Source organism: Balaenoptera borealis, assembly GCF_965194805.1.
Source record: "Balaenoptera borealis genome assembly, chromosome: 2".
NCBI classification, from domain to species: Eukaryota; Metazoa; Chordata; class Mammalia; order Artiodactyla; family Balaenopteridae; genus Balaenoptera; species Balaenoptera borealis.
In genome coordinates, this window is record NC_138867.1 from 146345373 (window position 1) to 146371611 (window position 26239).

At 44.9% G+C, this 26239-nt stretch overlaps 1 protein-coding gene across 6 annotated transcripts in view; it reads right to left on the reverse strand.

Moving 5' to 3' along the window:
- The window catches only part of ATP10B (ATPase phospholipid transporting 10B (putative)), a 298840-nt gene that overhangs the window by 37721 nt on the left and 234880 nt on the right, over nt 1-26239 (reverse strand). For all 6 annotated transcript variants that reach the window (XR_014241061.1, XM_082378751.1, XM_082378750.1 and 3 more), the window contains 5 exons: nt 15095-15286; nt 13007-13607; nt 10355-10464; nt 8260-8386; nt 5018-5202 (listed from right to left, as the gene is read on the reverse strand). Coding sequence is in view for 5 of the 6 variants with exons in the window: in XM_082378751.1 (XP_082234877.1) it covers nt 5018-5202; nt 8260-8386; nt 10355-10464; nt 13007-13607; nt 15095-15286 (1215 nt within the window). In the remaining variant the exon portion in view is untranslated. The remainder of the gene's footprint in view (nt 1-5017; nt 5203-8259; nt 8387-10354; nt 10465-13006; nt 13608-15094; nt 15287-26239) is intronic.

The window sequence follows — 26239 nt, forward strand, 5'->3', positions numbered from 1 at the left end:
AGTTGTAATCCTTTTGCTGGGGGAGAGTCTTGCCTCGATGTCCGTGGCTGCTGACTGATCTGGCTGGTGGTTGCTAAGGCTGGGGTGGCTGAGGCGATTTCTTAAAATAAGACAACAGTGAAGTGTGCCACATCGATGGACTCGTCCTTTCATGAAGGATTTCTCTGTAGCCTGCAATGCTGTTTGGTGGCATTTTACCCACAGTAGAACTTTCTAAATTGGAGTCAATCCTCTCAAACCTGCCACTGCTTTATCAACTGAATTTATGTAATAACGCTAAATCCGTTGTTGTCATTTCAACCATCTTCACAACATCTTCACCAGGAGTAGATTCCATCTCAAGAAACCACTTTCTTTGCTCATCCGTAAGAAGCAACGCCTCAACTATTAAAGTTTTATCCTGAGATTGCAGCAATTCAGTCACATCTTCAGGCTCCACTTCTAATTCCAGTTCTCTTGCCATTTCCACCACATCTGCAGTGGCTCCCTGCACTGAAGTCTTGAACCCCTCAAAGTCATCCATGAGGGTTGGAATCAGCTTCTTCTAAACTCCTGTTAGTGTTGATATTTTGTCCTCTTCCCCATGAGTCACAAATGTTCGTAATAGCATCTAGAATGGTGAATCCTTTCCATAGGTTTTCAATTTATTTTGCCCACAACCAGCAGATGAATCACTGCCTATGGCAGTTATAACCTTATGGAATGTATTTCTTAAATAATGACTTGAAAGTTGAAGTTCCTCCTTGATCCATGAGCTGTAGAATGGATGTCATGTTATCAGGCATGAAAACAACATTAATCTCATTGTACATCTCCATCAGAGCTCTTAGGTGACCGGGTGCATTGTCAGTGAGCAGTAATATTTTGAAAGGAATCTTTTTTTCTGAGCAGTAGTAGGTCTCAGCAGTGGGCTTAAAATATTCAGTAAACCATGCTGTAAACAGTTACGCTGTCATCCAGGTTTTGTTGTTCCTTTTATAGAACATTGGCAGCGTAGATTTTAGCATAATTCTTAAAGGTCCTAGGATTTTCATAATGGTCAGTGAGCATTGGCTTCAACTTAAAGTCACCAGCTGCATTAGCCTCTAACAGAGTCAGCCTGTCGTTTGAAGCTTTGAAGCCACTGACCTCTCTAGGTATAAAAGTTTTAGACTGCATCTTCTTCCTTATAAATATAAAATCTGTTCTTTACTGTAGCCACCTTCATTAATGATCTTAGCTAGATCTTCTGGATAATTTGCTGCAGCTTCTACATCAGTACTTGCTGCTTCACCTTGTACTTTTATGTGATGAAGATGGTTTCTTTCCTTAAACCTCATGAACCAACCTCTGCTAGCCTCAAACTTTTCTTGGGCAGCTTCCTCACCTCTCTCAGCCTTCATGGAATTGAAGAGAGTTAGGGCCTTCCTTTAGATTAGGCTTTGGCTTAAAGGCATGTTGTGGCTGGCTTGATCTTCTCTCCAGACCACTAGAACTTTCTCTGTATCAGCAATAAGGCTGATTCACTTTCTTATCATTCATGTGTTTATCGGAGTAGCACTTTTAATTTCCTTCAAGAATTTTTCCTTTGCATTCACAACTTAGCTAACTGGCACAAGACACCTAGCTTTTGGTCTGTCCCAGCTTTCAACTGCCTTCTTTACTAAGCTTAATCATTTCTAGCTTTTGGTTTAAAGCTAGAATTTCTAGCTTTTGGTTAAAAGCTAGAGATATGCAACTCTTCCTCTCAAACACTTGGAGGCCATTGTAGGGTTATTAATTGACCTAATTTTGATATTGTTGTGTCTCAGGGAACAGGGAGGCCTGAGGAGAGTGGGGGGAGACGGAACAACCTGTCCATGGGGCAGTCAGAACACCGACAACATTTATCAGTTAGGTTCCCTATCTTATATGGTTGCAGTTCGTGGTACCCTAAAAGATCAAAGAACACTAGTCACAGATCACCATAACAAATACAGTAATAATAAAGAAGTTTGAAATACTGCAAGAGTTACCAAAATGTGACACAGAGACCCAAAGTGATCAAATGCTTTTGGAAAGATGGGGCCAACGGACTTGCTCAATGCAGGGTTGCCACGAAACTTCAGTTTGTAAAAAACAGTATCTGCAAAATGCAATGAAGTGCAATAAAATGAGGTATGCTGTCAATTCCTCCAAAATCTGACTGCAGCAAGTCATTGGAAATATAAGCTTCAAAATAAAATCTCTGAATTTACTTATTTCAAATTTTCTATGTAATAATCGCAATCGTTACCATTCATTTAACATTCAGTATCTGTCAGGTACTGAGGCAGGCAGCCTCTAAGATGGTTCTCAATGATCTCCACACCTCCTGGTATTCAAGTCCTTCCTTGTGTAATCTCCAACCCTTGAGTGTGGTTATGACTAATGACTCCTTTCTAATGAAGAGAATTCTGCAAAAGTGATGGGATGTCGCTTCCCAGGTCAGTTTATCTGAAGACTGTGGCTACCAATTTTGGCAATCTTTCTCACTCTCTCTCTTGAATGGCTTACCCTGGAGAAAACCAGCTGTCATGTTGTGAAGCAGCTCGGTGGAGGGGCCCCTGTGGTGAGGAACCAAAGCCTGTCAGTAATCATGTCCGTGAGCTTGCAAGAAGGACTCCTCTCCATCACCAAATGACCCAACCAGTTGAGCCTTTAGATGAGCTCACATCCATGACTGATAGCCTGACTGCAACCCCAGGAGAGACCTTGAACCAGAGGTACCCAGCTAAGCTGCTCCTGGACTCATAACCCACACATACTGTGGGATAATAAATGTTCACTGTTTTCAGCTGCTAAGTTTTGGGGTAATTTGTTAACTCATATAAATACAGTGCTAGTAAGTATTGTTCTTCTGTGATCTTATTTAACCCTCCCAATAGCCTCTGAAATAAATCTTTTTAATCCCTATTCTGCAGATAAGAAGAATGAATTTCAGAGAGATATGGTATCTGGACCATATTAAGCCTTCAATATATGTTGTTAATAATAACAATAATAGTTGCTATTACCAGTTCCTATCTAATACTATATAGTCCCTTCTAAAATTCCTTGACAGATCAACATTTCCAGTGATGGGTTAGTAACTTTCTCATGTTATGGATGAGAACCCTGAGGTCTAGACAGGTCCCATACCTTGCTTATAGCTTTAAGATACATAACAAAGAAACCATAGCCCTAAATCAATTTATATTGAATCAGGCAGATTAAAACCCTTGGAGGAAATATCCACCAAATATGTAATTACATTAAACTGGGGTTTAAATAAGTCTGAGATTTAGAATGGGTTTCCCCAGTTTCTGTCTTAACATATCTCTGTACCTACTACTTTTCCAAGGGGATGAGAAAGCCTAATTTTCCAGGTTTAGTGGGCCTGGGGGTGTAGGCAGGGCCCAACATTTCAGGTACCATCTTGGAAGGTTGTGGACAGCTTTAAAATTGTTGACAGTGACTGAGCTCAACTTGGAACGTGGCCCACAGTTCCTTGGGAACTCTGGCTAATTAATCAAGAGACACCTTCCGCTTCCTACAGGAATGCATTGCCTTTAACAGAACCCACAGAAGCCCACTCTATCCCCCTCAGGAGCACTCACAGGCTTGTTGATACCCTCCTGGAATCTGCTGGAGTGAAATGATCATTGCAAATGGAATTTCCATTGCAAGTGGGGCAGGCAGACATCCACACTATTACAGGGATCAAGCACTCAAGCAAGCTGCAAATTACTTTCTTTCCTAGGCATGATATTAACGCCAAGATTTCCCTGAGAGTAGTTTCATTTTGAAAATTCATCAGGGTTTAATCTAATCATGGCATTATCTGTTCACCTGACAAGAAAGTAAGTGATTTCCCCAATTCATCTAAAGGGCCTCTGGCACTTTTATTAGGATTCACTACCTCTTTAAAAAAATATGTGTACGTGGATTCTCCATGGAATGAAAACCAAATTGAAACCTGTAAACGTCTATTCTGGGTCCAGTTCAGCCTCAGGCAAAAGTGAAGGAGTGAGATTCCATCATCCTTCCTGCCTCTCTTTCTGCGCTGTTCTTTCCATCTTCCATCTTCCTCTCTCTCTCCATCCTTCTCCCCATGGTATGTTCTAGGTCTCCAGGTGCCTCCCCCGCCCCGCAACCCACTGCTTTCCTTGTTACAACCGCACATCTAATCCAGTCCTGCTCCCTTTGATAGGAGCACACAACTCAACACGTACTTCCCATATTCATCAGCCAAGGAGATAGTGGAACTTTACTTTCTGCAGTTTGCATCGTGAAAATAGATTTTTTCCTCCTAAATATAAAACTGTGTTACGACTTTAAATACGCTTCTTTAGACTTTACACAGCCCTCTGTCTCCAAACCTTGCTCCCTGCCACTCACAACCTATTCAGGCTGAAAATTGCAGTTTTCAAACTTGGCTTATCTTTCTCTCTCTCCTCCATCCCATCAAAACATACTGGTCTCACGTATCATTTCCTTCAGGTTTTATTCTGTGGCAACAAATTGCACATACGAACTGGAGCTGAAATTTTAAACTCAGAATCATTTCTATTTAATTGGGGTTTTTCAATGGATAAGTTAATCCAAAGTACAAGGAACAGACAATTGAGGATCTGTGAGCAAACAGTCTGGTATGATGCAAATAGCACTGGCCTGGCCAGAGAAGAGCATTTTAGACTTAGTCCATCAGAAACTACCAGGGTGGCCCTGGGCAAGTGACTTAGCTCCAGTGGTCCTCAGTTTCTCAAGTGTAGAATGGGGAGACTGGGCCAAGGATGAGATTCGAGAGAGGCACAACTTGCTCCTAGGTACTGCTAGATGTAATATAAATAGACTGGTCAACCATATGTGGGGATGGGGTCGAGGATATTGGGCTGGATGCCTTCTAGGACCCTAGGAACTCCAAGATTTGGGAGTAGGGGTGCTTCTCCTGTGTACCCAAGTCCCACCCACAATCCCATCTCCTGTTGGCCTAGAAGCTGCTCCGCACTTGGACATTTGAGCTCTACTTTGGCCTCACCTGACTTTCTGTGTTAATGGAATAAACGGTGTCCGTCTGGTCTAACAGTCTGCAGGCATAGGAAATATTGACTGCTGTCTCCTGCTTATCTCCAGTCAACACCCAGAGCCGGATCCCAGCCTCCCGCAGAGCAGCGACCGTGTCTGGAACTCCTTCCTGCAGCCGGTCTTCGATCCCAGTGGCTCCTGGAGTGATTAAAGACACCAGAACTCACATTTATGTTGAGAAAGTAGCTGCTTAATTTCCCCAAAGCCCTATCAAGCCAGGCAGTGATTATTAACTTATCTCTCATGTTCTAGGCTGTGCTAAATGCCCAGGATACAACAGTGAAATAGACAGAGCTGGTCCCCACCCTCTCGGTGCTCAAAGGCCTGTTGAATAAGGATTTATAACTGAGCTATGTGAGGAGAGAAGCCCAGGGTGCCGGGCAAACATATATCAGGAGACCCGAACTTCATTTGGAAGGTCAGGGAAGGCTTTGCTGAGGAAGGGCCACTTAAGCTCAGACCTGGGAGATAAACCCAAAAGGTGGGGAAGGAGGGGAATTCCAGGCAGAGGTGTCAGCATGTGTGAAGGCCCAGAGGTCAGAGCAGAAGATGACACAGAAAGGCAGGCAGAGCAGGGTGAGAGACGAGGCCAGGCAAGGAGGGGAGGAGCTGGACGATGCGGAGCCTGTCAGGGCATGAAGGGATCTGGCGTTTATTTGGTAGCAAAGAAAGCTATTAAAGGGAGTTAAGTTGGAGAGTGATGGGATCGGTTGTGAATTTTAAGAAGATCATTCTAGAGAACAGATTGGAGGGTGGAGGCAGCAGGATGAGATTCAGGGCTGACAGTCAGAGGAGAGCTGGTGTGGCTGGACTGGCCTAGCGGCAAGAGGAGTGGAAAGATACGGAGAGGCTGGAATCTTTGCTCTGCAAGCGCTCACTGCAGAATTAACAGAGACTTGGGTTTTTGATAACGTTCTTGGAGGGCATTAAAGATGCGGATTCCATCATTTTTTGAATGGTCTCAAGCTTTGAGCCAAAGCTGATGATTCTATACCCAAATATCCAATAGCTGCTAAGCGATGAAGCAAAAATAAATCTGCATTTAAACTGAGATTCATTTCAGACCACAGACTAATGGCTACCCATCTCACTCTGGGCAGGAACAGGCGTGCCATTTCTTTTAATAATCCCGAGTGACAATAGGTTGGCAAAGCAGTTACATTAGATGCATATTGAAAAGCTGATTTAATACTGTGGGACTCGGTGTGAACGCATGGCAGCTTTTTAATGGCACGGCAGTTTCTTCGTGGCAGGATGAAATCTCTTCCCAGCCCTAGTCCTCTCCATCGCAAGCCATCTTCAGGGAAGAAAACAAACCTCTCTATCCTGAAATGTGCCTGTTGTGTATTTCAGGCCCGAGGGCACAGGTAAACCAACCCATGAAAAGTGATGCCTGATCCCCATCTTTTCCGCCGAGCGTTCGCCTGGAAGGTGAGACTGAAAATGATGTGTGTTACCGGGAGGCAGAGTGAAGGAGAGAGCAGGAAAAACACATTTAGTTGTGTGAAAGAGAAAATGAAACAGGAGGGTGGTGAGAGCCTTTCTCAGCCAGGGAAGCCGACGGGTCCTGACAAGCGTGTTCTCTTTCATGCACTACCGGCTCAGGGGCATTTCTCACCAGCTGAGGCCAGAAGGCTCCCCTGAAACAAAAGAGACCGCAGGGGAGAGGGTGTGAAGGGGGTCAGGTGCCCTAATGGGCTGACATTCTGGGGGTGGCCCGGGGTGCCGGATGGCGCTGTCTGGACTAGCTACCCTCTAGTTCCTGTTAAAATGGGTTCTCGAGGCCAGCTTTCAAGGGGGCCTTGTGAGGCAGCAGACAGAGGCCCCTGCAGTCCAAACACAGGAAACAAAAAAGCCGAAGGAGGTGGGGAGCAAACCTGTCTCCCCCCTGTTTTCCACCCATCTGACCAAATCTTGCTGGTACCTTTTATATACAAAGAGGTATTACCGTCTTCTTACAGTGACCCTGGGTCTTCCCCCTTCAACCCTGCCTGGCTGAGCTTGGTGATTTAGCCAGAGGAGGCGCAAAGGCTCAGAGGGGTGTGGGGATGTGTCCCTGGGCACACAGCAGGGTCTCCACAGGGCCAAGATGTGGCCTTCATCCCCAGGCCAGCACTGCCTCCCAAGATGAAAGAAGCCTTTCGCCACATGGCCAGTATGCGCATGCTGTTCAGGCATCGCCTTTCCTGGATCTTATTCCCGAGCTGTGAAGAGATTAGTCTGATAAATAAAGCCTCCCCCTTCTCCCTTGGCAATGCTTTTCCTTCAACAGAAATCCAACGCTGTCTCTTAGCTGGTGTTTTCCATCTTTCCCTCGAGAGTATCTATCTAACTACTACAGCAGCAGAGTGATTTTTGTAAAACACAAATCTGTCCCTGCTTTGATTCCCTTCCCCTCTCCAAACTTTCAGCCTATGACTTACATGGCCCTTCATAACCTGCCTCCTGCCGATCTCTTTCACCTCGCCTCATCCTGTTGATCTCCCCCGCACTCTGTGGTCCAGCCGTAGAAGACCTCTGAGTCTCCAGCCAGCCCAGGCTTTCTTGCCTCCAGGCCTTCATTCGGGCCCTTCCCTCTCCTGGAACACCCTCCCCCTTTGACCAGCTCCTTTGCTCAGTTCCGGCTGTCCTGCACCCTCCTTGGCTCCACAGTAGGTTGCCACCTTCTCCTTTGTGCTTTCATCCCACCAGGTACATCTTCCAGCCCAGCTCTCATCACACTCTGTTGAAATTACTTGTTTAATCATCCAAGTGTCTTTGCTAGACTCTGAGCTCCAGGAGGGCAGGGTCTGTGTTTTTTTTTTAAAACTTTTATTGGAGTAGAGTTGATTTACAATGTTGTGTTAGTTTCAGGTGAGGGTCTGCGGCTCTTGTTCTCTGTTGTAGCCACAATACCTAGCATGCTACTTGGCACACAGTAGGTGCTCAAAAACATTTGAACGACTGGAGAAGAAGCGACCAGGCTTCATCCAGCAGGGAGTGCAGGAATGCTCCTGGGGCATCCTCAGGAAGCTGTGTGTGGAGTCTGGGTTGGATATTGGCACAGCCCATTGGCGCCAAATGCCTGGAAGGGCACCCCAGGGAGGTTCCTAACTGAGACACATTTGTAGCAGTGTCAGAATCAAGGCCAAGAACTCCCTTTCCAGCTTGCAGCATTCCTTTTTTAAAATGTAATGATAACTTATTTTTACCTACCGAGTAAGGTGAGTTGATTCTCCAGGTGCTGTGCTGTCTCCATGAGAAGCTCATCTCTGTTGTTGAGGGACGCCTCAGCCTCACGCCGGAAACTGGCCCATCTCTGGAAGTCCTCTTCACTTAAGATCTATGCAACAGGAAGAGGCTTGTTCACAGCTCTGGGTGACTCCCTCCCCCTGCCCATGTGCTGGGCCTCCTACGGGCCAGTTTGAGCTTCACTGTACAATTAGATGGGGCTTTTCCCTCGTTTTTTTTTTTTGAGTCTTGAATTGATGAAGGATTGTTCTTCGTGTTCCATTATCATCAAACTTCTGTTGAGCCCCTGTGATGCTCTGGTCACCGGAGATATAGCAGTGATCAAGACAGACAAGAATCCTATAGGCCTGGGCTTATGTGCTAGTGGAGGGTGAGAGACATTATCCAAGTGAATAATTTAAAAGAATGGATCATGTCAAGGAGTTCCATATAGAAAACAAAGAGGGTGATATGATGGCGTACGACAGGGTAGGGGGATAGTTGTGGGAAGAGGGGTTATTTCATTTGGATCATCAGGTCCCTTAGACAAGGTAACATGTAGGCTGAGATCCAATGACGAGAAGGGTTCTGTCACAGGGAGGGGTAAGTTCAAAGGCCATGAAATAGCAATGGACTTGGCTTTCTTTCTGTCCCTTGAACATACCAGTTGGCTTAAGGATGGAGAGCCAGGTGGAGAGGACCAGCAATGAAGCTGGAAAGGTAAGGAGCAGCCAGATCTTGCATAGCCTGGTAGACCATTCCACCAGCTATGGGGGGTGCCCAATGGCTGAAAGAATCCAACTAGAGGGCATATCTGGAGTCCATAGCACTTTTAGACCCCTCTGTTGGCATTATGTCCTCACTGTCTCTTATAGTAATGAATGACTCTTTTCTTCAAGCATCAAATATTCTTTCATTTTCCCTCCGTGCACGGCACTGTAGGGAAAACCAAGGGGACACAGGTAGGCCTTTTGCTCTCAAGGAAGAACAGTCTTATCAGAGGAGGCAAAATAGGAATAGATAATGTCAATAAAAAATAGAAGGTGGTAAGGATATAATTACAATTTATAGAATAGTAATGCTGGTCACTCTCCCAGGCGCTGTACCTGTGTTATCTTAGTTAATCTCCCTGACAATTATATGAGGTAGGGAACACTAGCACCTTTTTACAGATAAGAACATCCCCAAACTCAGAGAGGTGAAGAAACTTGCCCAAGGTCACACCACAGATAAGTGGTGAGATTGGGACTTGTCCCTTGGTAGGTCTGGCTTTAAAGTGGGTGCTCTTAAACTTTATGGTGCACTAAGCACCTACAAAAGAGACGAAGAGCTCTGGGGATTTATGGAGAAGAAGCCACTTCTAGCCATCTCGAAATGCATGCCCATCCTAGCTCCCCTATCTGATTTTAGGTGCCTCATTAGATGCCCCAGCTCTGGGATTCATAGCTCTTTGCCTCCTTTCCTGTAGGGGCAGCAAAGTGAAAGACCTGAAGGGCATAAGGTGGGTAATCTACTTGACTATAGCTGGGCCAAGGGCAATGCGATCGGGAATGGTAGGAACCATGACCAGTCCCAGAACACAGCAGAATATATCTTTCATCAAAGGGATCAGCTACATGGCTCTACTTACATGGCTACATGCTACATGGCTCTAGCTATTTGTAGCTATTCAAGAATGGAGATCCAGTTTTCCAGATCCTCTGCATTTTCAAGAGAAACCAGAAATCTAGATTTGTATGTGATCACATAAAATCTCCCCAATTCCAAATCTAGGCAAATAATGCAAATGTTCAAAGGATATTTGAAGGCAAAATTATAACATTAAAAAAATTATGAGTTATAGGTTATCAGTTACATAGACAATGGAAAGCAAGGAACCACAAAGCCACACTAATAAGGACCCTTGCCACTCAGATTTTTGTCCCAGCAAAATTGTCAAAGTCATGGGTCTCTGTGGTCAGGATAGCTAATTTTGAAAATATTAAAACAACCAACATTGAGGATCTTCTAAAAAAAGAAATAGAAAAGACAGAAGCAGGGTCGAGGCCTTTCAGCCACTAAGCGTGGAATTTGTTCTCACCTTCTTGGCGATGCACAGTGTTCGAAGGCCGTCTCTTGCATACAAGTCTAGATGCCTCTGGGTCTGGGCTCGGATCTTCCTCACCTTCTTTTCCACATCAGTGTCAGTCGCTGTCAAACAGTCATTGTGCCCCATGAGGTCGTGGGCAATCGCTTAGGGATCCCGTTCCTAACGCTCAGGCATCTTAGAGGAGGAATTCCCTCATACCCCCGCCCCCCGCAAACATGGACCAGCTCTCCCAGGCTGCCCTGGAAGGCGGTAACTCCACGGGTCCTTAAATTGTCTGCTCTCTATATCTGATCATCCAAAGTCTGGCTGAGAGAAGTGCTATTTACGGAAGGTAGGTGGTTCCAGGTATTGTTCCCAAATGCCTGTTTGCAGGAATTCCCTGGTGGTCCAGTGGTTAGGACAACGTGCTTCCACTGCAGGGGGGCATGGGTTTGATCCCTGGTCAGGGAACTAAGATCCTGCATGCTGTGAGGCAAAAAAAAAAAAAAAAAAAAAAAAAAAAAAAGGATAACCCAAACATCTGTTTGCATCAGAACCACCAGGGAACTTAAACCAATAATAGAGATTCGCAGGTCAGGTTGAAGGCCTGCTGAATCAGGGGACCAGAAGTCTGAGTGTTTTTTGTTACCTAAGGAGTTTTCCATGTGGCCAGTTTAGCCCTGGATGACCAGTTTGCTAAGTCTCAGACATACTATCCATCACCTTCTCCGTCATCTACTTTAGTTCTTATAGCAAGTTGCTTCCAAGGTGGCTACAGACCTGAATCTCATTACTAAGTTCCTCACCATACCGGGTTTGCTGAGTTAGGCTTAGAAAAAATATTTTTTGGATTCCTATAAATCTAGTGTGAAAAATATTTCATCGTGTTGCTCAAAGTCCCCCTTTTGAAGTCCTACATAATACGATTCTCTTAGAAGATGTTTATCTTTTTCTTTTGAAATTCCAGTACTTTGATCTATCAGATAAAAAAGAATTTTTCAGCTTGGGCTGGTGGTTATGGGGCAGGATTGATGCCATCACCACTTCCTTTATCTAAAATGTTACAGACATCACTAATCAGTGGCAGCACTTTGTAAATCTGAGCTTGGAAAAAGCTTCTGAATCCTTCTTTACCAGGGCTGGATTGAGATCTTTAGAAGCCCTAAGTGGTAAACAGATTTTGTGCACTTTGTCCATCCCTCCATATAATGCAAAATTAAAAGTACAATTCTTAACAGTAAGATAAGTATAAGGAAGTCCAACAAAGCTCTGACTTTCTCCATGATACTATTCTAAGGCTGCTGTTATGCAGTATAAAAATCCCTTCAAAGATTATTTTCTCATTTTTCAGTTGCTACTGGTTTCCTGGTACCTTAACCACAGGCTTTGCACCTTATCTTTTTGAGCACTATCCACAATATTTTATTTTCAAAGACATCAGCTCCTGAGATTAAACACCTTTTGCCTTCTACCTGTGTGCCTTTGAGTTTACATTTTTGCTCAGGCTACCAGGAACCTCAGGGTCAAATTGAATGTTCAAACACTGTAAATATATTAAACCCTGAAGTTATTCTTTCCCCCTCCTTTTGAAATCTTTGCTTCGCAAGTCTTACAGTAACACTGTCTATGTGTTTTTTATTGGAGGCATCGGTAATCCATTTTGGAATCAGGTGAGGAACAAAGAAAGAAACATCTCCAGGGCAGTGTGGAAGGCTGTTGCCCAGGGATAGAATGCCGTGGTACCCTTGACTCGGAAACACTGAATTCACTTGTCTGCCAGAGACTGGGGATGAAGAGACTTAATTAGCTCCCTTCCCATTCAAAACACTCATCAATCTCCATGAACCTCTTGGCTCTGATCCATAGCTGATAATTCAGGAGGCACAGGGCTGCCTGGGCAATTCTAAAGCTTGGCTAGAATCTACTACCCTGGGAGAATCACAGCCCCATAACTGTCTTCTCCTTGCTAGCAATCAGGAAGCGGCTGCACACTAATACATGCTGTTCCAAAATTGGACATTGATATGTAGGGACTTTGGAACATTTTTCTGGCCTGGAGCAAGTTTATGAAAATCTATCTGGGGGAGGCTGGGGAAAGGGATGATAAAGAGGACCACCTGAGGCTTCCCAGAGTGATCCGAGCCTGATGCAGAATTCTGGCAGCATGGAAAGAGCTCTGAACTGGGATTCAGGACGCCTCCACATAGGATTTACCACTGGTTAGCTGGGGCCACTTCTTTTAAGTCACTTCCCTCTTTAGGTTCAGTTGGCTTCTCTCCAAAACTAAGAGTTAAAACCACAGTGTGTTCTAGGGTATGTTAATGGAGGTCCTGGTTGAAAAAAATTGTGTATGGGGAGTCCATCTTTAAATGAGTCTGGAAAACTAGAAACTGGGATAAATAAAGTTAAAGAATTTCCTCTATGACAAGACTGCCCAAACAAAGCCTTTAATAAGTTAATAATGAGCTCTGTAATTCTCCAGGTCGTGGAGACGTGTAAAGCAGTGTGTGTTAAGCAAGCTGCTCTGAGGAGAGCATCTTGAGGGTTTGTGCTCCAGTTGGGACCTGCCGGACTGAGCAACACTATAACCTGAGCCCCTGGTTACCATCCACACCGCCTGTTAAATAAGCCCTCTCTTCTCGGAACCCGCTGAGGTGGCCTCACCGCAGGCTGGGTCTTCCAGCAGGTCCATGATAACGCAGTCGGCACCCTTGGTGTAGACGACGATCTCACCGGTCAGCGGGTGCCTCACGACCACGGACATCCTCTTCCTGACAGAGTCAAACTCCAGGGTGCAGAGGACATCGAAGGTGAGGCAGGTGCCCTGGGGCAAGCGCACGGTCACCTGCCTGGGCGTCCGGGACACCAGCGTGAAGCTGTAGGCACGGGCAGCGTGCACCAGGGCAGCCTCATCCGGGCTCTCGGCCTCGTAACAGACTTCGGGGCCGGCCAGGCTGAGGGCCGGGGCCTGCAGCACCTCCTCCAGGGAGGCACCCGGGCCCGCCCCCAGGACGTCACCCTGCTCCCACGTGCTGCTCCTGGAGCCGCCGTCGGTGGAGTAGCCGCCACTGCTCACAGACGTGTCGTCTCTCTCTTCAGAGTCCGTGGTGGGCATGTTGGCCCCCAAACTCTCCCCCAGGCCCATGTCGGAGGGTGCGGTGGTCGAGAATGACTGGCTGAGGCTCGAAAGCTTCAACCTGTGGAACAGCTGCTGAATCTTCTCCAGGGATGTCACCAGAGCCTTGGTCAAGGGTGGCACTGTGACCTTGTGGTAGAGGAGGGAAGGAGACCATGACTCTCCAGGTTGGGAAAACTATCAAGCTGTCTTATGAATCTCATTTTGCAATCAGTGAGTTAGGTGGGCCTTCAGTGATGGTGGGCAAGTGTTCTCCCCTCTGTGAGCCTCGGTTTACCCACCTATAACATGAGGGAGTTGGGCCATTGGTTTCCTTCCAGCCCTGACTTCCTAGGGATTGGCGATACTCATTTTCCTCTATCTTATGACCATCCCACTCTGATCATGGGCAAAGCAAAGCAAAGCAAAGCAAAGGAGACAAAAGCCAGACTCATAGTAGGGGTTCACACGCCCTGCACCCTTACCAGCGCCTCGTCTGCTTTATTTTTGCACGCAACATCTCACTTCATCCTCCCAGCAACGCTAGGGGATCCTATCATTATCCCAATTTCTGGATGAGGCAACTGAGGCATAAAGAGGTTAAATTGGCTGTGATCACCCAGGGTGTAGATAGCAGAGCTGGGTCTCAAATCTGGGTCCGTCTGATTCCAGGGATTGGGCTCTTGAGCTACCTGCCAGCTAAAGCCTCCCCATTAAAGTGAAAATTGAGAATTGGATGCTGTCCTTCCCCAAATGGTACTTCTTTCTCTCTTGAAAATAGGGAGAATTTCTCAGATAATGCTTCCTGTGTTCCCAAAACTCCCTGAAGACTTCTGATTACTTGCCGACTTTTCAGGGTAGTTTAGAATCTGGGTGTAATAATGGGGGCTCTGGTTTGGTGCCTGGATGAACCCTTTTTTTCTTGATTTTGTGGCCACATCTTGTAACACCCAATTATTCTTATTTTTCACTTACAAGGGAGCTTGGGTGAGAGTATGTGGATAATCGAAGATAAATCTATCTTCTGTACTGAAAAATAATTCAGAGTATAACGTCCTATGAGTGGCCATCCAGGTGCATTATCTCCAAACTGGCAGAACTTCACACATGGTGTTAATTATTTTTTTAACCCTCCATTAAAAAGCAGATACCACTATACCGTGATATTATTACAGAATCGTACAGATCGTTCTGCCGTGTATTCACCATACGTCCTTCCTTAAGTTCCTCAAGCTCTCTGAGCCACGCCACTGTTTCTTCACTTGTTAAATCCAAAGACATACCTCCTAGGACTGTTGGGCTGTGCGGATTAAATGACAGTGCAGGTGACATGTTTGGCATGGAGCTTGGCACACAGCAAGTGCTCAGTAAATATTAACTTTTAACATCTACCCTGCAGACAGACAGACACAAAAATGTGAACCTATATAGAGAGCTCATATGGAACTTTTAATATTTTATTTAAAAAATGAGGAGATTGAGGCCCAGAGAGGAGAAGAGCTCTGTTCAAGGTCTCACAGTGATGAAATGGTGACAGTGTGGCTAGGACCCAAGTATCCTGTCCCCCTGTGCAGGGCTTACCCCCTCCCGCTCCCCCTCCTCCCATCCATCCCACCCTTACCATCAGCGGTCCTTACCCTCTGACGGGGCTCTGCGGTCGTGGAGACCGTGACGGAGTTGCAGATGGTCAAGGCCAGGAAGAAGTCAGCAGTGGAGGAGGTGGTGGAGAGGGAAGGCTTGGCAGGTCTGCTGTCTGACAGGGTCTCCAGCCACAGGGCTGCATCTCGTACCTTGGTCAGGAGGTTTTTATCTGGAGTCACATCTTTTTCCTGGGAGAGAAAGGCCCGGGTCAGAGTCTTTCCTGAAGGGACTGGGGAGGAAAGCCCCCTCCGGCAGATTCTTTCATGCCTGGGAAAGGCTGATACAGTACCCCCCTGCGTCCTGAATCCAGCACGTCCCCCCCTCCCCTGGGCCTGGTCACTGTAGAGTGTGATTTGGTTCCTCCCTTTCCCTCAACGCCACATGTCCATCAGTTATAGGCTCTGGTAGTTCTTTCCCCACAGGGTGTCCCCGCCATTTACCCCTCATTCCTGATGTTTCCAGCCAAGCGCAGACCCTCTAGCCCTCCAGCTTGGCTTTCTGCTTCAGCCTCTACAGTGAGGTGGCTGCCTTTCTCCTCTCTTCTCTCAACCCCTTCATATGCATCACGCAGTCGTCCTCCTAAAATACTAGTTCCCTCAAGGTATTCTTGAGCTTGAAAAACTTCCAGGAGGTCTTCATTGTAAACACGATCAGTTCAGTCTGGCATCTAAATTCTTTCCCATTTGCATTTCCACTCTTGATTCCCACCACTCTGCATTGTGGACCCTCAGCTAGGCCGGGTGGTGTGTTTTCTGCCTCCTGGGGGTATCCTCCCCTCCTATGCCTCTGATCACAGCCTGTTTGAAGTCCTCTCCTGTCTACCCAAATCCTACCTAGACTTCAATAACCATGGAAACTCCACGGGTCCATGAGATCTGATCCAGCCCACAGTGAGTTCTCTGTCTCCTGAGCCACAGTAGCAGGCTCCTGAATGCAGAATATGCACCAGAGTCAGGGTGAGGCGGATGAGGGAAGCTGGCCAAGGTACAGATGAGGACACTATGGGATGGGGGGGCTGTGAGACCTGGCAAGTCCCACCCCATCTAAAAGGGGGCGACTGCTCTGCTACTAACATGCTCCAGGGCTGGTACATTTTGCCAAATCTCTGGATTTTTCAAGATAAAGTAGAGATGATGTGAGAACTGTTTTTTGTGTTTTTTTTCTTTTCTTTTTTAAAAAACATGTGGGCTGGATCTGACTCATGGATTTCCAGTTTTTCCACATCTTTGTAGAAGTTGCCACTTCCACCATCCCTCTAGAATTCACTACATATTGACCTATATTTTAAATGCAGTTTTCTTATGTCCATGTTTAATCTCTCTAGAGATAAACCAAGAGCCTGAAAGACAGAGACTGCCTTTTCCATGAAGTTGTATCTTCTGGAACTCCAAGGATTGCTTTGTTTGAAGCAGAAGTTCAATAAACACTAGCTCTTCATAGATATGACAAAAGCCATTCTGCAAAGAAGTTTCCACATAAAGCCATTTCTATCAATGTTCAGAGTTCACAGGTCAATTAAAGTTTAGAAGAGAGTCAATGATTGGAAATGATGGACTGAGGGAATCTTGACTGATTAGTGCAGAGTGAAGACTGAGGGCCAACAAGCTAGCAAGTTTTACAAACAAGACCCCAAGTTGAGATGAAAAACCTCCTGTGGGGAAAGAGTCCTCAGACTGTGTTCTCTGACTACCAACTGCAGTGACTCCAGAAGTCAGATTCTAACCTCCCTGGGACTGCTGGCACAGGCGAGAGCCACAGGGGAGGAAACCCAGACTGACGCGGAGGTGCTGGATGGCTGGAGGGATGAGAGTCGGGTTTTGCAACAGCACAGCTTGATCGGGGAACTGGACTGCGGGTGGAGCTCACACTGTAAAGAGTTCTGACCGTCATTTGGAGGGCTTTCCCAGAGCCAACACCTACACTTCCAACTTGCTTATACCATCTTAAGAGGACAAGCCTTTTTATTAAAAGGAAGAGTGCGAGTAAAACCGCGTCAAGTCTGCATTTCCTTTCGTTGCCCTGTAATAAGTAATGGTGGGCCATCCACCCCGTGCAGTGACCCTATTTTCAGAAAGCTTAGGAAGGAGCAGGAACCATCCATCCTCTCTGCCTCTGAGTGCAGTTGTCATAGCAGGAACGCACCGTGATGGAGCTAATCCTACCTTTCCAACGATGTCAGTTATGTGATCTCACTGGGTTCTCAGAGTCCCAAGTTGAGACGAAACTAGCCCCAACTTAACTGAAACCCAGAGAGATGTCTGACTTGACCAGTGTCACCCAAGGAGTCATTGTAAAGCCAGAATTGATGTCAGACCCCTTGATTGCGAGCCTAGGGTCTTCCTTTCTGTGGTCGTGGTAAAGTAGCTATGTTCCCTCATTAATGCTCCCGTGCAAACTCCTCTAACCAGATTCCAGGGTCCATCCGGTTTACCAACATCACTCACGGAGCTCTGAGCCAATTTCTGATAATAGTAATGACAGTTCCATTTCGTGGAGGTTTCTTATGTTCTGGGTACATCCACTATCTCACTGCATCCCCACGGCACACTATCGATTGAGTACTATTATTCTCCCAGTTACCTCTGTACTTCAAACGAGGAAATTGCTGCCCAGGGAGATTAGGTGTCTTGCCCAAGGTCTCACAGCAAGTTGATTCAAGAGAGTCCGACTCTAGAATTCATGCTCTTTAACCTCCATGCCAGGCAAGATCTCCCACGAGAAGGAAGTGGCCTTTGATACTTGCTGACAGTTGGCATCTTTAGTGTCTGGGATCCCAAATACAACTGATGGGCTTATATATCTAATCCTTAGGGCTCAGCAGGGAGTCCATGAGATTATAAAGGGGATTATGGGGATCTTTATCAGAAAGTAGATTTCATTTTTTTTGGCAGGGGTACATGAATGGGACGCTTTCAACCCTTACCAAAAATACCCAGACTTGGGAACAAGCTTGGAGGTCAAGGCCAAATCCCCTATTTTCCTGATGCTAAAACTGAGTGCCAGGGAGGAGGGTAGTGAACTCCCCAAGATTGCACATTGAATCAGGGTCAGAACTAGGACAGTTTTCACACCACCTGACTCCGGCCTCTGACAGCACACTGCTTTGCTCCAAGCTATGCATTATGTATTTCCAAACGGTGACACAGTTAAAATGATTTAACGGTTATGTATTGCATGTCCATTACTCTCTAGTCTCTAAGTGCCATGAGGGCAGAGACTGTGATGTGTCCCCGGTGCCTGGCAGCCTGTAGGCACTCACTCAAACCTTTGTTGCCTGACTCCTATCTAGGACGCCATGCTACCTCACCACTGATTAACCCATGGGGGCTCTTTGTTAAAACTCTTATTTAGTATATTTTCACCCAATCATATAGCAATGCACTAAAAAAAAAGTTCTGCAAAGGGCCTGCTTCTCTCCGGCATCGGCAGCAGGCCCAGCCTGCAGGTGTCAGCGACAGATGTCAGGGAAGCTTTATCCAGGCACGCAGACTTGTTTCTCCAGGGCAAGCTTCTTCATGGTTCCCTTTGTCCACAGCCCACTGGTTTGCTGTCCGGTTCATTAACATTTAGGAACTTGGCATGTAGGACGATTACAGAGATAGCAGTGCCCCCAACCCCCTCCGGGCCCTTTGGCTAGTCTATTTCTCTGAAGGAAAAGAAATATACATTTGTGGGGCTACCAGTTGCTCAGATTAGAGCTTTGTGGCAGCTGGGCACCCAACTGGTTGGATTTCTTTCTATTGCAGAACACCTGAAGCTCAGATAAACCCTCTTTGGGGAAGGTGATCTCTGACCTCACACCACACACTCAAGGATCCTCTTATTATCATCAGATTATATCTGTTGACAACTTATAGCAAAGTCAGGGGCTTTGGTAAGTGCTTCCATGTACATCATGTAATCATTATAACAGCATCAAAATAGCTATTATCATTCTCCCATTTTAGTTATGAGGCAAATGAGGCTCACTGAAGATAAGTAACTTGTCTAAGGTCCCAAAATCAATTAAAAAGCTGGGTCTTGAATCCAGTTCTGCTGATGCCAAAACCCAAACCCTTAAACACGATGCCAGCACTTCCCAAACTCTAACATATACACAAATCAGCTGGGTGTCTTATTTAAATGCATATGCTGATGCAGCAGGTCTGGAGTGGGGTCTGAGCATCTGCATTTCTACAGGCTCCCAAGTGGTGCTCCTGCTGGGGGTCAGAGGACAAGAGTTTGAGTAGCAAGGCTCTAGGCTATAGGGCTGCCCTATCACTCCCACTTCCTCTCTGACTGAGGAGTGTTCTGCATTGAAGGCTGGGAGAAGAAGGCCAAGCTCCATTCCATTACTCTCCTCTCAGTTTTAGTGACGGCTCACTCATGGTCATATTGGTGACTATCACTAATTGGGTGCAAAAGATTGTTGCTATGGGAACCCACAGAGCCAGTGGTGGAAATGAACAGGAACCCTGGTGCGTAGGCCTGGAAGCAAACTCTGAGGCTTGGTTCCTCCCATGCCTCCGTCTCCTCCTTCACCTCTCTCCGACCTGTGCCTCTTATTCCAGCTATTCCTTGGAACCCCAAGTCTCCATTTGCTTGTGCAGAATGTCTCCCCTAAAACAACCTGCACTCTCCCCGCTAGATGGTCTCTTCTCTTTGCTCTGGTTAACCTTTAAAATTTTGTCTCAAATTCAGCTCTGATGCTAACCCTTCCAGGAAGCCCCCTGATGCCTAGTTTGATGTAGGTGCACCTCTTCTGGGCTCCTATAGCACCTCTGCACCCACACACCCCAGCACTGAGAGCAGTGTCCTGTAGGCACTGGGGTTCTTGCCCCTTTACTGGGCTGTAAGCGCCTGAAATCAGGAACAATGCCCCGTTAGACTTTATATCCCTAGTGTCTAGAAGAGTACTTGCCATATTATTTAGTATTTGTTGACCAACTGACAATAAATGAAAGGCTATTCTAAAGAAATGTAGACACTGAGAATACAAAGACTTGGAAGAAGGGGAGGAAGCAGACCCTTCTATTTGCTTTGGTGAGTGTCTGAACTCGTACAACCACTTGAGAAGTATCAATCCAAATTTAAAAAATGCACACAATCTCCATTTAGCAGTTATGCTCTAAGAATACCATAGAAAAACTTATATACATGTATAAACATGTGATGGCTCGACCATCCAACAAATTCTAACAGCCATTAAAAATGGGATGAACGGCTCTCCATTGAATATCCGTCAGTTTGTCTACATATATGAAATAGTCCCCAAGATTCATTAGGTTAAAAAAAAGTCCAGAGTCCAAAACAGTGTGTATGCTATGCTCCTGTTTGTGGGAAAGAATGTGTTTATGTGTACTCCCCACTTGCCTGCTTCTATATAGATACAGCACCTCTGGCAAAGACACAGGAATATACAAATAATGGTTGTCTCTGAGGTGGTGGGGAATAGAGGAGGGAGGGAGGCTTACTCTCTTCATTTGCCCTTTGGTTCCTTTTGAATACTTAGCCACGTGGTTGTATTGCTATTGTGGAAACAAACTTTCCCAGTTGCTGGGGAGCTGAAGGCTGAAGTATTATTTAGGGCAGTCATGTTTTTGCCCTTGATGAGGTTGTGGCCTTGATGATATTGAGTTTGGTTCAAGAATGGGGAGAGCTCAATATTAGTAAATATTTGCTTAAATAGAAGCATGTGGATTATTAAGGTAAGCTTTTCCCAAATGGGACAGGAGCCCCAGGGAAAAAAACCCAGTGGCCTAGCAAGAAGAGAGTTTCCCACAACATCCATTCATGATAAAAACCCTTACAAAAGTGGGTATAGCAGGATCATATCTCAGCATAATAAAATCTATTTATGACAAACCCACAGCCAACATAATACTCAACAGAGAAAGCCTTCCTGCTAAAATCTGGAATGAGACAAGGAGGCCCACTCTCACCACTTCTATTCAACATAGTATTGGGAGTCCTAGCCACAGCAATCAGACAAGAAAAATAAAAGATATACAATCTGGAAGGGAAGAGGTAAAATTGTCCTTATATGCAGATTACATGATATTATACATAGAAAACCCTAAAGACTCCACACAAAAACTACTAAAACTGATAAATGAATTCAACAAGGTAGCAGGATACAAGTTTAACGTACAGAAATCTGTTGCATTTCTTTACACTAACAATGAAATATCAGAAAGGGAAAGTAAAAAAACAATTCCTTTTAAAATTGCATCAAAAAAACCCAAAACCAAAACCAAACTTAGGAATAAACCTGACCAAGGAGCTGAAAGACTTATCTGCTGAGAACTATTAAGCAATGATAAAGGAAATTGAAGATGATACAAAGAAATGGAAAGATATTCCATGTTCTTGGATTTGAAGAATTAATATTGTTAAAATGGCCATACTACTCAAAACAATCTATAGATTTAATGTGATCCCTATCAAATTACCCATGACATTTTTCACAGAACTAGAACAAAGAATCCTAAAATTTGTATGGAGCCACAAAAGACCCAGAATTGCCAAAGCAATTCTGGGGAAAAACAGCAAAACTGGAGGCATAACCCTCCCAGACTTCAGACAATACTACAAAGCTACTGTAATCAAAACAACATGATACTGACACAATAACAGACATAAGGATCAATGGAACAGTATAGAGAGCCCAGAAATAAACCCAAACACCTATGGCCAATTAATCTTTGACAAAGGAGGCAAGAATATACAATGGAGAAAAGACAGTCTCTTCAGCAAGTGGTGTTGGGAAAGCTGTAAATGTAAATGTAAATCAATGAAGTTAGAACACACCCTCAAACCATACACAAAAAATAAACTCAAAATGCCTTAAAGACTTAAATGTAAGCCGTGACACCATAAAATTCCTAGAAGAGAATATAGGCAAAACATTCTCTGACATAAATCATACCAATGTTTTCTTAAGTCAGTCTCCCAAGGCAAAAGAAATAAAAGCAAAAATAAACAAATGGGACCTAATCAAACTTAAAAGCTTTCGCACAGCAAAGGAAACCATAAACAAAATGAAAAGACAACCTACGGACTGGGAAAAAAATGTTTGCAAATGATGTGACCAACAGGAGCTTAATTTCCAAAATATACAAACAGCTCATACAACTCAACAACAAAAAAACAAACAACCCAATCTAAAAATGGGCAGAAGACCTAAATAGACATTTCTCCAAAGAAGACATACAGATGGCCAATAGGCACATGAAAAGATGCTCAACATTGCTACTTATTAGAAAAATGCAAATCACAACTATAATGAGGTATCACCTCACACTGGTCAGAATGGCCATCATCAAAAGTCTACAAATAACAAATGCTGGAGAGGGTGTGGAGAAAAGGGAACCCTCTTATACTGTTGGTGGGAATGTAAATTGGTGCAACCACTGTGGAAAACAGTGTGGAGGCTCCTTAAAAAACTAAAAATAGAGTTGCCATATGATCCAGCAATCTCACTCCTGGGCATATATCTGGAGAAAACTCTTAATTCAAAAAGATATATTCACCCCAATGTTCACAGCAGCACTATTTACAATAGCCAAGACATGGAAGTAACCTAAATGCCCATCGACAGATGAATGGATAAAGAAGGTGTGTGTGTGTGTGTGTGTAACTCAGCCATTAAAAAGAATGAAATAATGCCATTTGCAGCAACATGGATGAACCTTGAGATTATCATACTAAGTGAAGTAAGTCTGACAGAGAAAGATAAATACCACATAATATCACTTATATGTGGATCTAAAATATGATACAAATGAACTTTTTTATGAAACAGAAACAGACTCATGGACATAGAAGACAAACTTATGGTTACCAAAGGGAAAAGGGGTGGGTAGGGATAAGTTAGGAGTTTGGGATTAGCAGATAGAAACTACTATACGTAAAACAGATAAACAACAAGGTCCTACTGTATAGCACAGGGAACTGTATTCAATATCCTGTAATTAGCCATAATGGAAAAGTATATGAAAAAGAATATGTCTCTATCTATCTATCTATCCATCTATCTATCTGAATCACTTTGCTATGCACCACAAACTAATACAACATTGTAAATCAACTATACTTCAATAAAAAAAAAAAAAAAAAGAAAAAAGAAAGAAGTATCCCAGATCTTGTAAGACCCAGTTCTGTGAAAAGGGTCACCACAGCTGTGTGCCCCCATTTGGGACCCTGGGAGCTAAGGGAAGCAAAGCTGAGACAGGTTTCATCCATTTCTTGCCCCGTGTGGTCACATCACTTACTAAAAGATTTTGCACGCTTGACTAGTTAAATCTGGACTCTTACCTAACCTTGCCGTGGGAGTTTGTGCATGTGGCCTGTCCCTGTCAACACAGAGCAGACTATAAGTATGGCACAAATATCTTCCCAAGAATGAAAGGAAGACCAAGTTTCAAGAAAGGAGGCAGAGGGCCAAAGACACCGCCTTTACTTCCCTCTATTGCATTCTTTCCAGACAGGAGGGAGGGGTCGTGCCCACAGAAGGGAGAGGTGGTGGGGTTTGGAGCCTAAATGGCCCTGATGCAAACTTTATGATTAGGAAAATAGTCTTTGGTCTGATGACTCAAAAACATTTTTCCAAGTGGCATGTCTAAACAAAGACTCTTACTCCAATCTTGGCTGCTTACAGACCAGGGGGGAAAAGGCATTTCATTTTCCCTCTGCCAGGACTATTAAATGCTGGCTCAGAACTCACCACTTTCCTAAGAATATTACCCCACCCTAAAGCCACAGATTTTAGAGCAGCCAATTAGACAACAATAACAGATGCTTCCTTGATCTTTGTAGTAAAAGAAAAAAGCCAGCTTTTGTTGTAGTGGTTGTTATTGTCGATGTTCATTTTATTTTTGGTTCAGAGCAATGGGCTTCTTTGGAATGGGGTTGGGAGCTCCGCCATGACCTGGCATCCCTGGGGCTTCAGAGGCAAGTTCTGGCTGAGTTTACAAAGGAAAGGTAAAGCACTGGTTTTGCCAAGAGATTATCCAATGAGAGTGGTTGCCAGACGGGCGGGTGGAAGAGGAAGCAACACAGAAAGCCTGCCAAGTGGGGGGGGGGGGAGCGGGAACCAGGAGCCAGGGCACCCACCTGGGGCTGCCACGGACGTTCTCCATGGACTCGCTCAAGGGTCTGCCACTCGGCCACGGAGAGTTTACAGGTTAGTGTCAGAGCCCTTTAAGGCAACATAAATCGCCCCCTTTAGCCAACGCCTCCCAAGCTGTAGAAGGCGCCTGTCTGAGCCAAATGAAGACTATTTTCCAGTGGGGTGATGGTATGCTTAGAGCGTTTCTCAATCTTGGTTGCTCACTGGAATCATCAGAAATAAAAACATGAATGCTCAGGCCCCACCCTAGACCGACTATCCCAGAATCTCAGGGGAGAGAGCTTGACACTGTGTTTTATGAAAACTCCCATTTCCCCTCCCTGTCATCAGTTATGTGAATGTTTGTCCAAGGCAGACAGCTTTCCTTTAGAAAAGTCATTTAAAACTTCTATTAGTTATCCATCTGTCTAGAACACATGAGCTTTAAGAATTAAATCCTCAGAATCAACTCACGAGGCATAACGATAATCCCTTTTCAAGATGAGAACATCGAGGCTTCCAGCTCAGTGAGTTGACCAAAGTCACAGAGCTAATACACAGTGGAGCAAAGATGAGAACCTGGGACATTTGACCCCAAATGTGCTTAATTCATAGCTGGCAGCGACCTTGCAGGTCAGCACAAGCATCATGGTATTTGACTTTTAGAACAGCCAGTGAGAGTTGTAAGCAACGTATTTTCAGGTGATGAAACAGGGATAGAAAGAGATTTAACATGTTGCATAAGGCCACCCAGCAAGCCTCAGCAGAATTGAAATCAGAGCCTATGTTTCCTGACCCTTGGCCCAGTGCCCTCCCTAACAAATAGCCAGGATGGTATTGTCCCACTGACCCCAGATTTTCAGCCTGACTTGTAGCACAGCATATTTAGCAGCTCATAAAGAGAACACATCACCATCCTCTCCTGCCCAGGCAACAAGAGTTGGGTCTTACTCTATGTGTCAATTTCCTTATTGTTCCTGAATGAATTTAGTTAGAACTGGACTTGGAATGTGCCAGCCAGGGCAGAACAATGACATCCAGGATCTGGGAGACAGCTCAGAAGTTAACGTGTCCCTTTCACTGACCATCAGCTAAGGGTCCCGAATAAAAGTTATACTGACTGACTCAGGGCTACAATTTTTCTGGGCTGCTGAGATTTGTCAGGCTGGGCAATGAATCTGTGTATCCCAAATGAGATCTACACAGGAAAGCTTCCTTTTTTCCCCCATGTCCTGGGGGAGACATTCTCGGACACACGGGATGCCCGTGGTATCTAGAACTGGAAGATGCCAAAAGACACCAGTAGTGCAAGACTTACTACTTGTGCCCAATGAGAATTCACTGAATTCATTGTCCAAATATTTAGGTAAAGAGCTGAGGGGAAGGGCATTCCATTCAGAAGGGACAGAATTAAATTAAAGAAGGAAAGACTTGACAATATGCATGTCCTGTTGTTACTTCATTTGGGAAAATCAAAAAGAAAAATAAAAACCAAAATCTTCCCAAAGGCATCAATGGATCATTCTTCTTGAAGGTTTATAAACATCATATGTCTTAACACACTGTTATTGTTTTCTCCTTGCTACTGTTGCATTGCTGTGCATGATAAAAACATAAGAGAGTTAAGTTGTACTTACTTAAAGTTAGGTAAACAACAACCCGGAGCATACAGACTCACAGCACTTCTTGTCACAGTCAGAAAACAGCCCTGGGTAATGAATACTAGGGAGCAATGTGGAAAAGGCTCTTGATATCATGTCAGGTTAAAAAAACCCAGCAGCTATAATTTATGTGTACTATGACTGCAAAAATGTTAAAATATGTAGTTTGTGTGTGTGCACGTGTGTGTGTGTGTGTGTGTATTAGTGGGGGAAATAAAAGACTGGAAGGAAATTCACCAAAATGATCATTTTGAAAATCTAATGTTCTAATAACGGGATAATAGCACTTTCAGTCCCTCTGTATGTGTGTCTTGTTCAAGATACCTGGGGCTCCCTGAGGCCTTTTCTGTAAGTGCAGAAGACTCTGGATGATGTGTTCCCCAGAGGAAGAG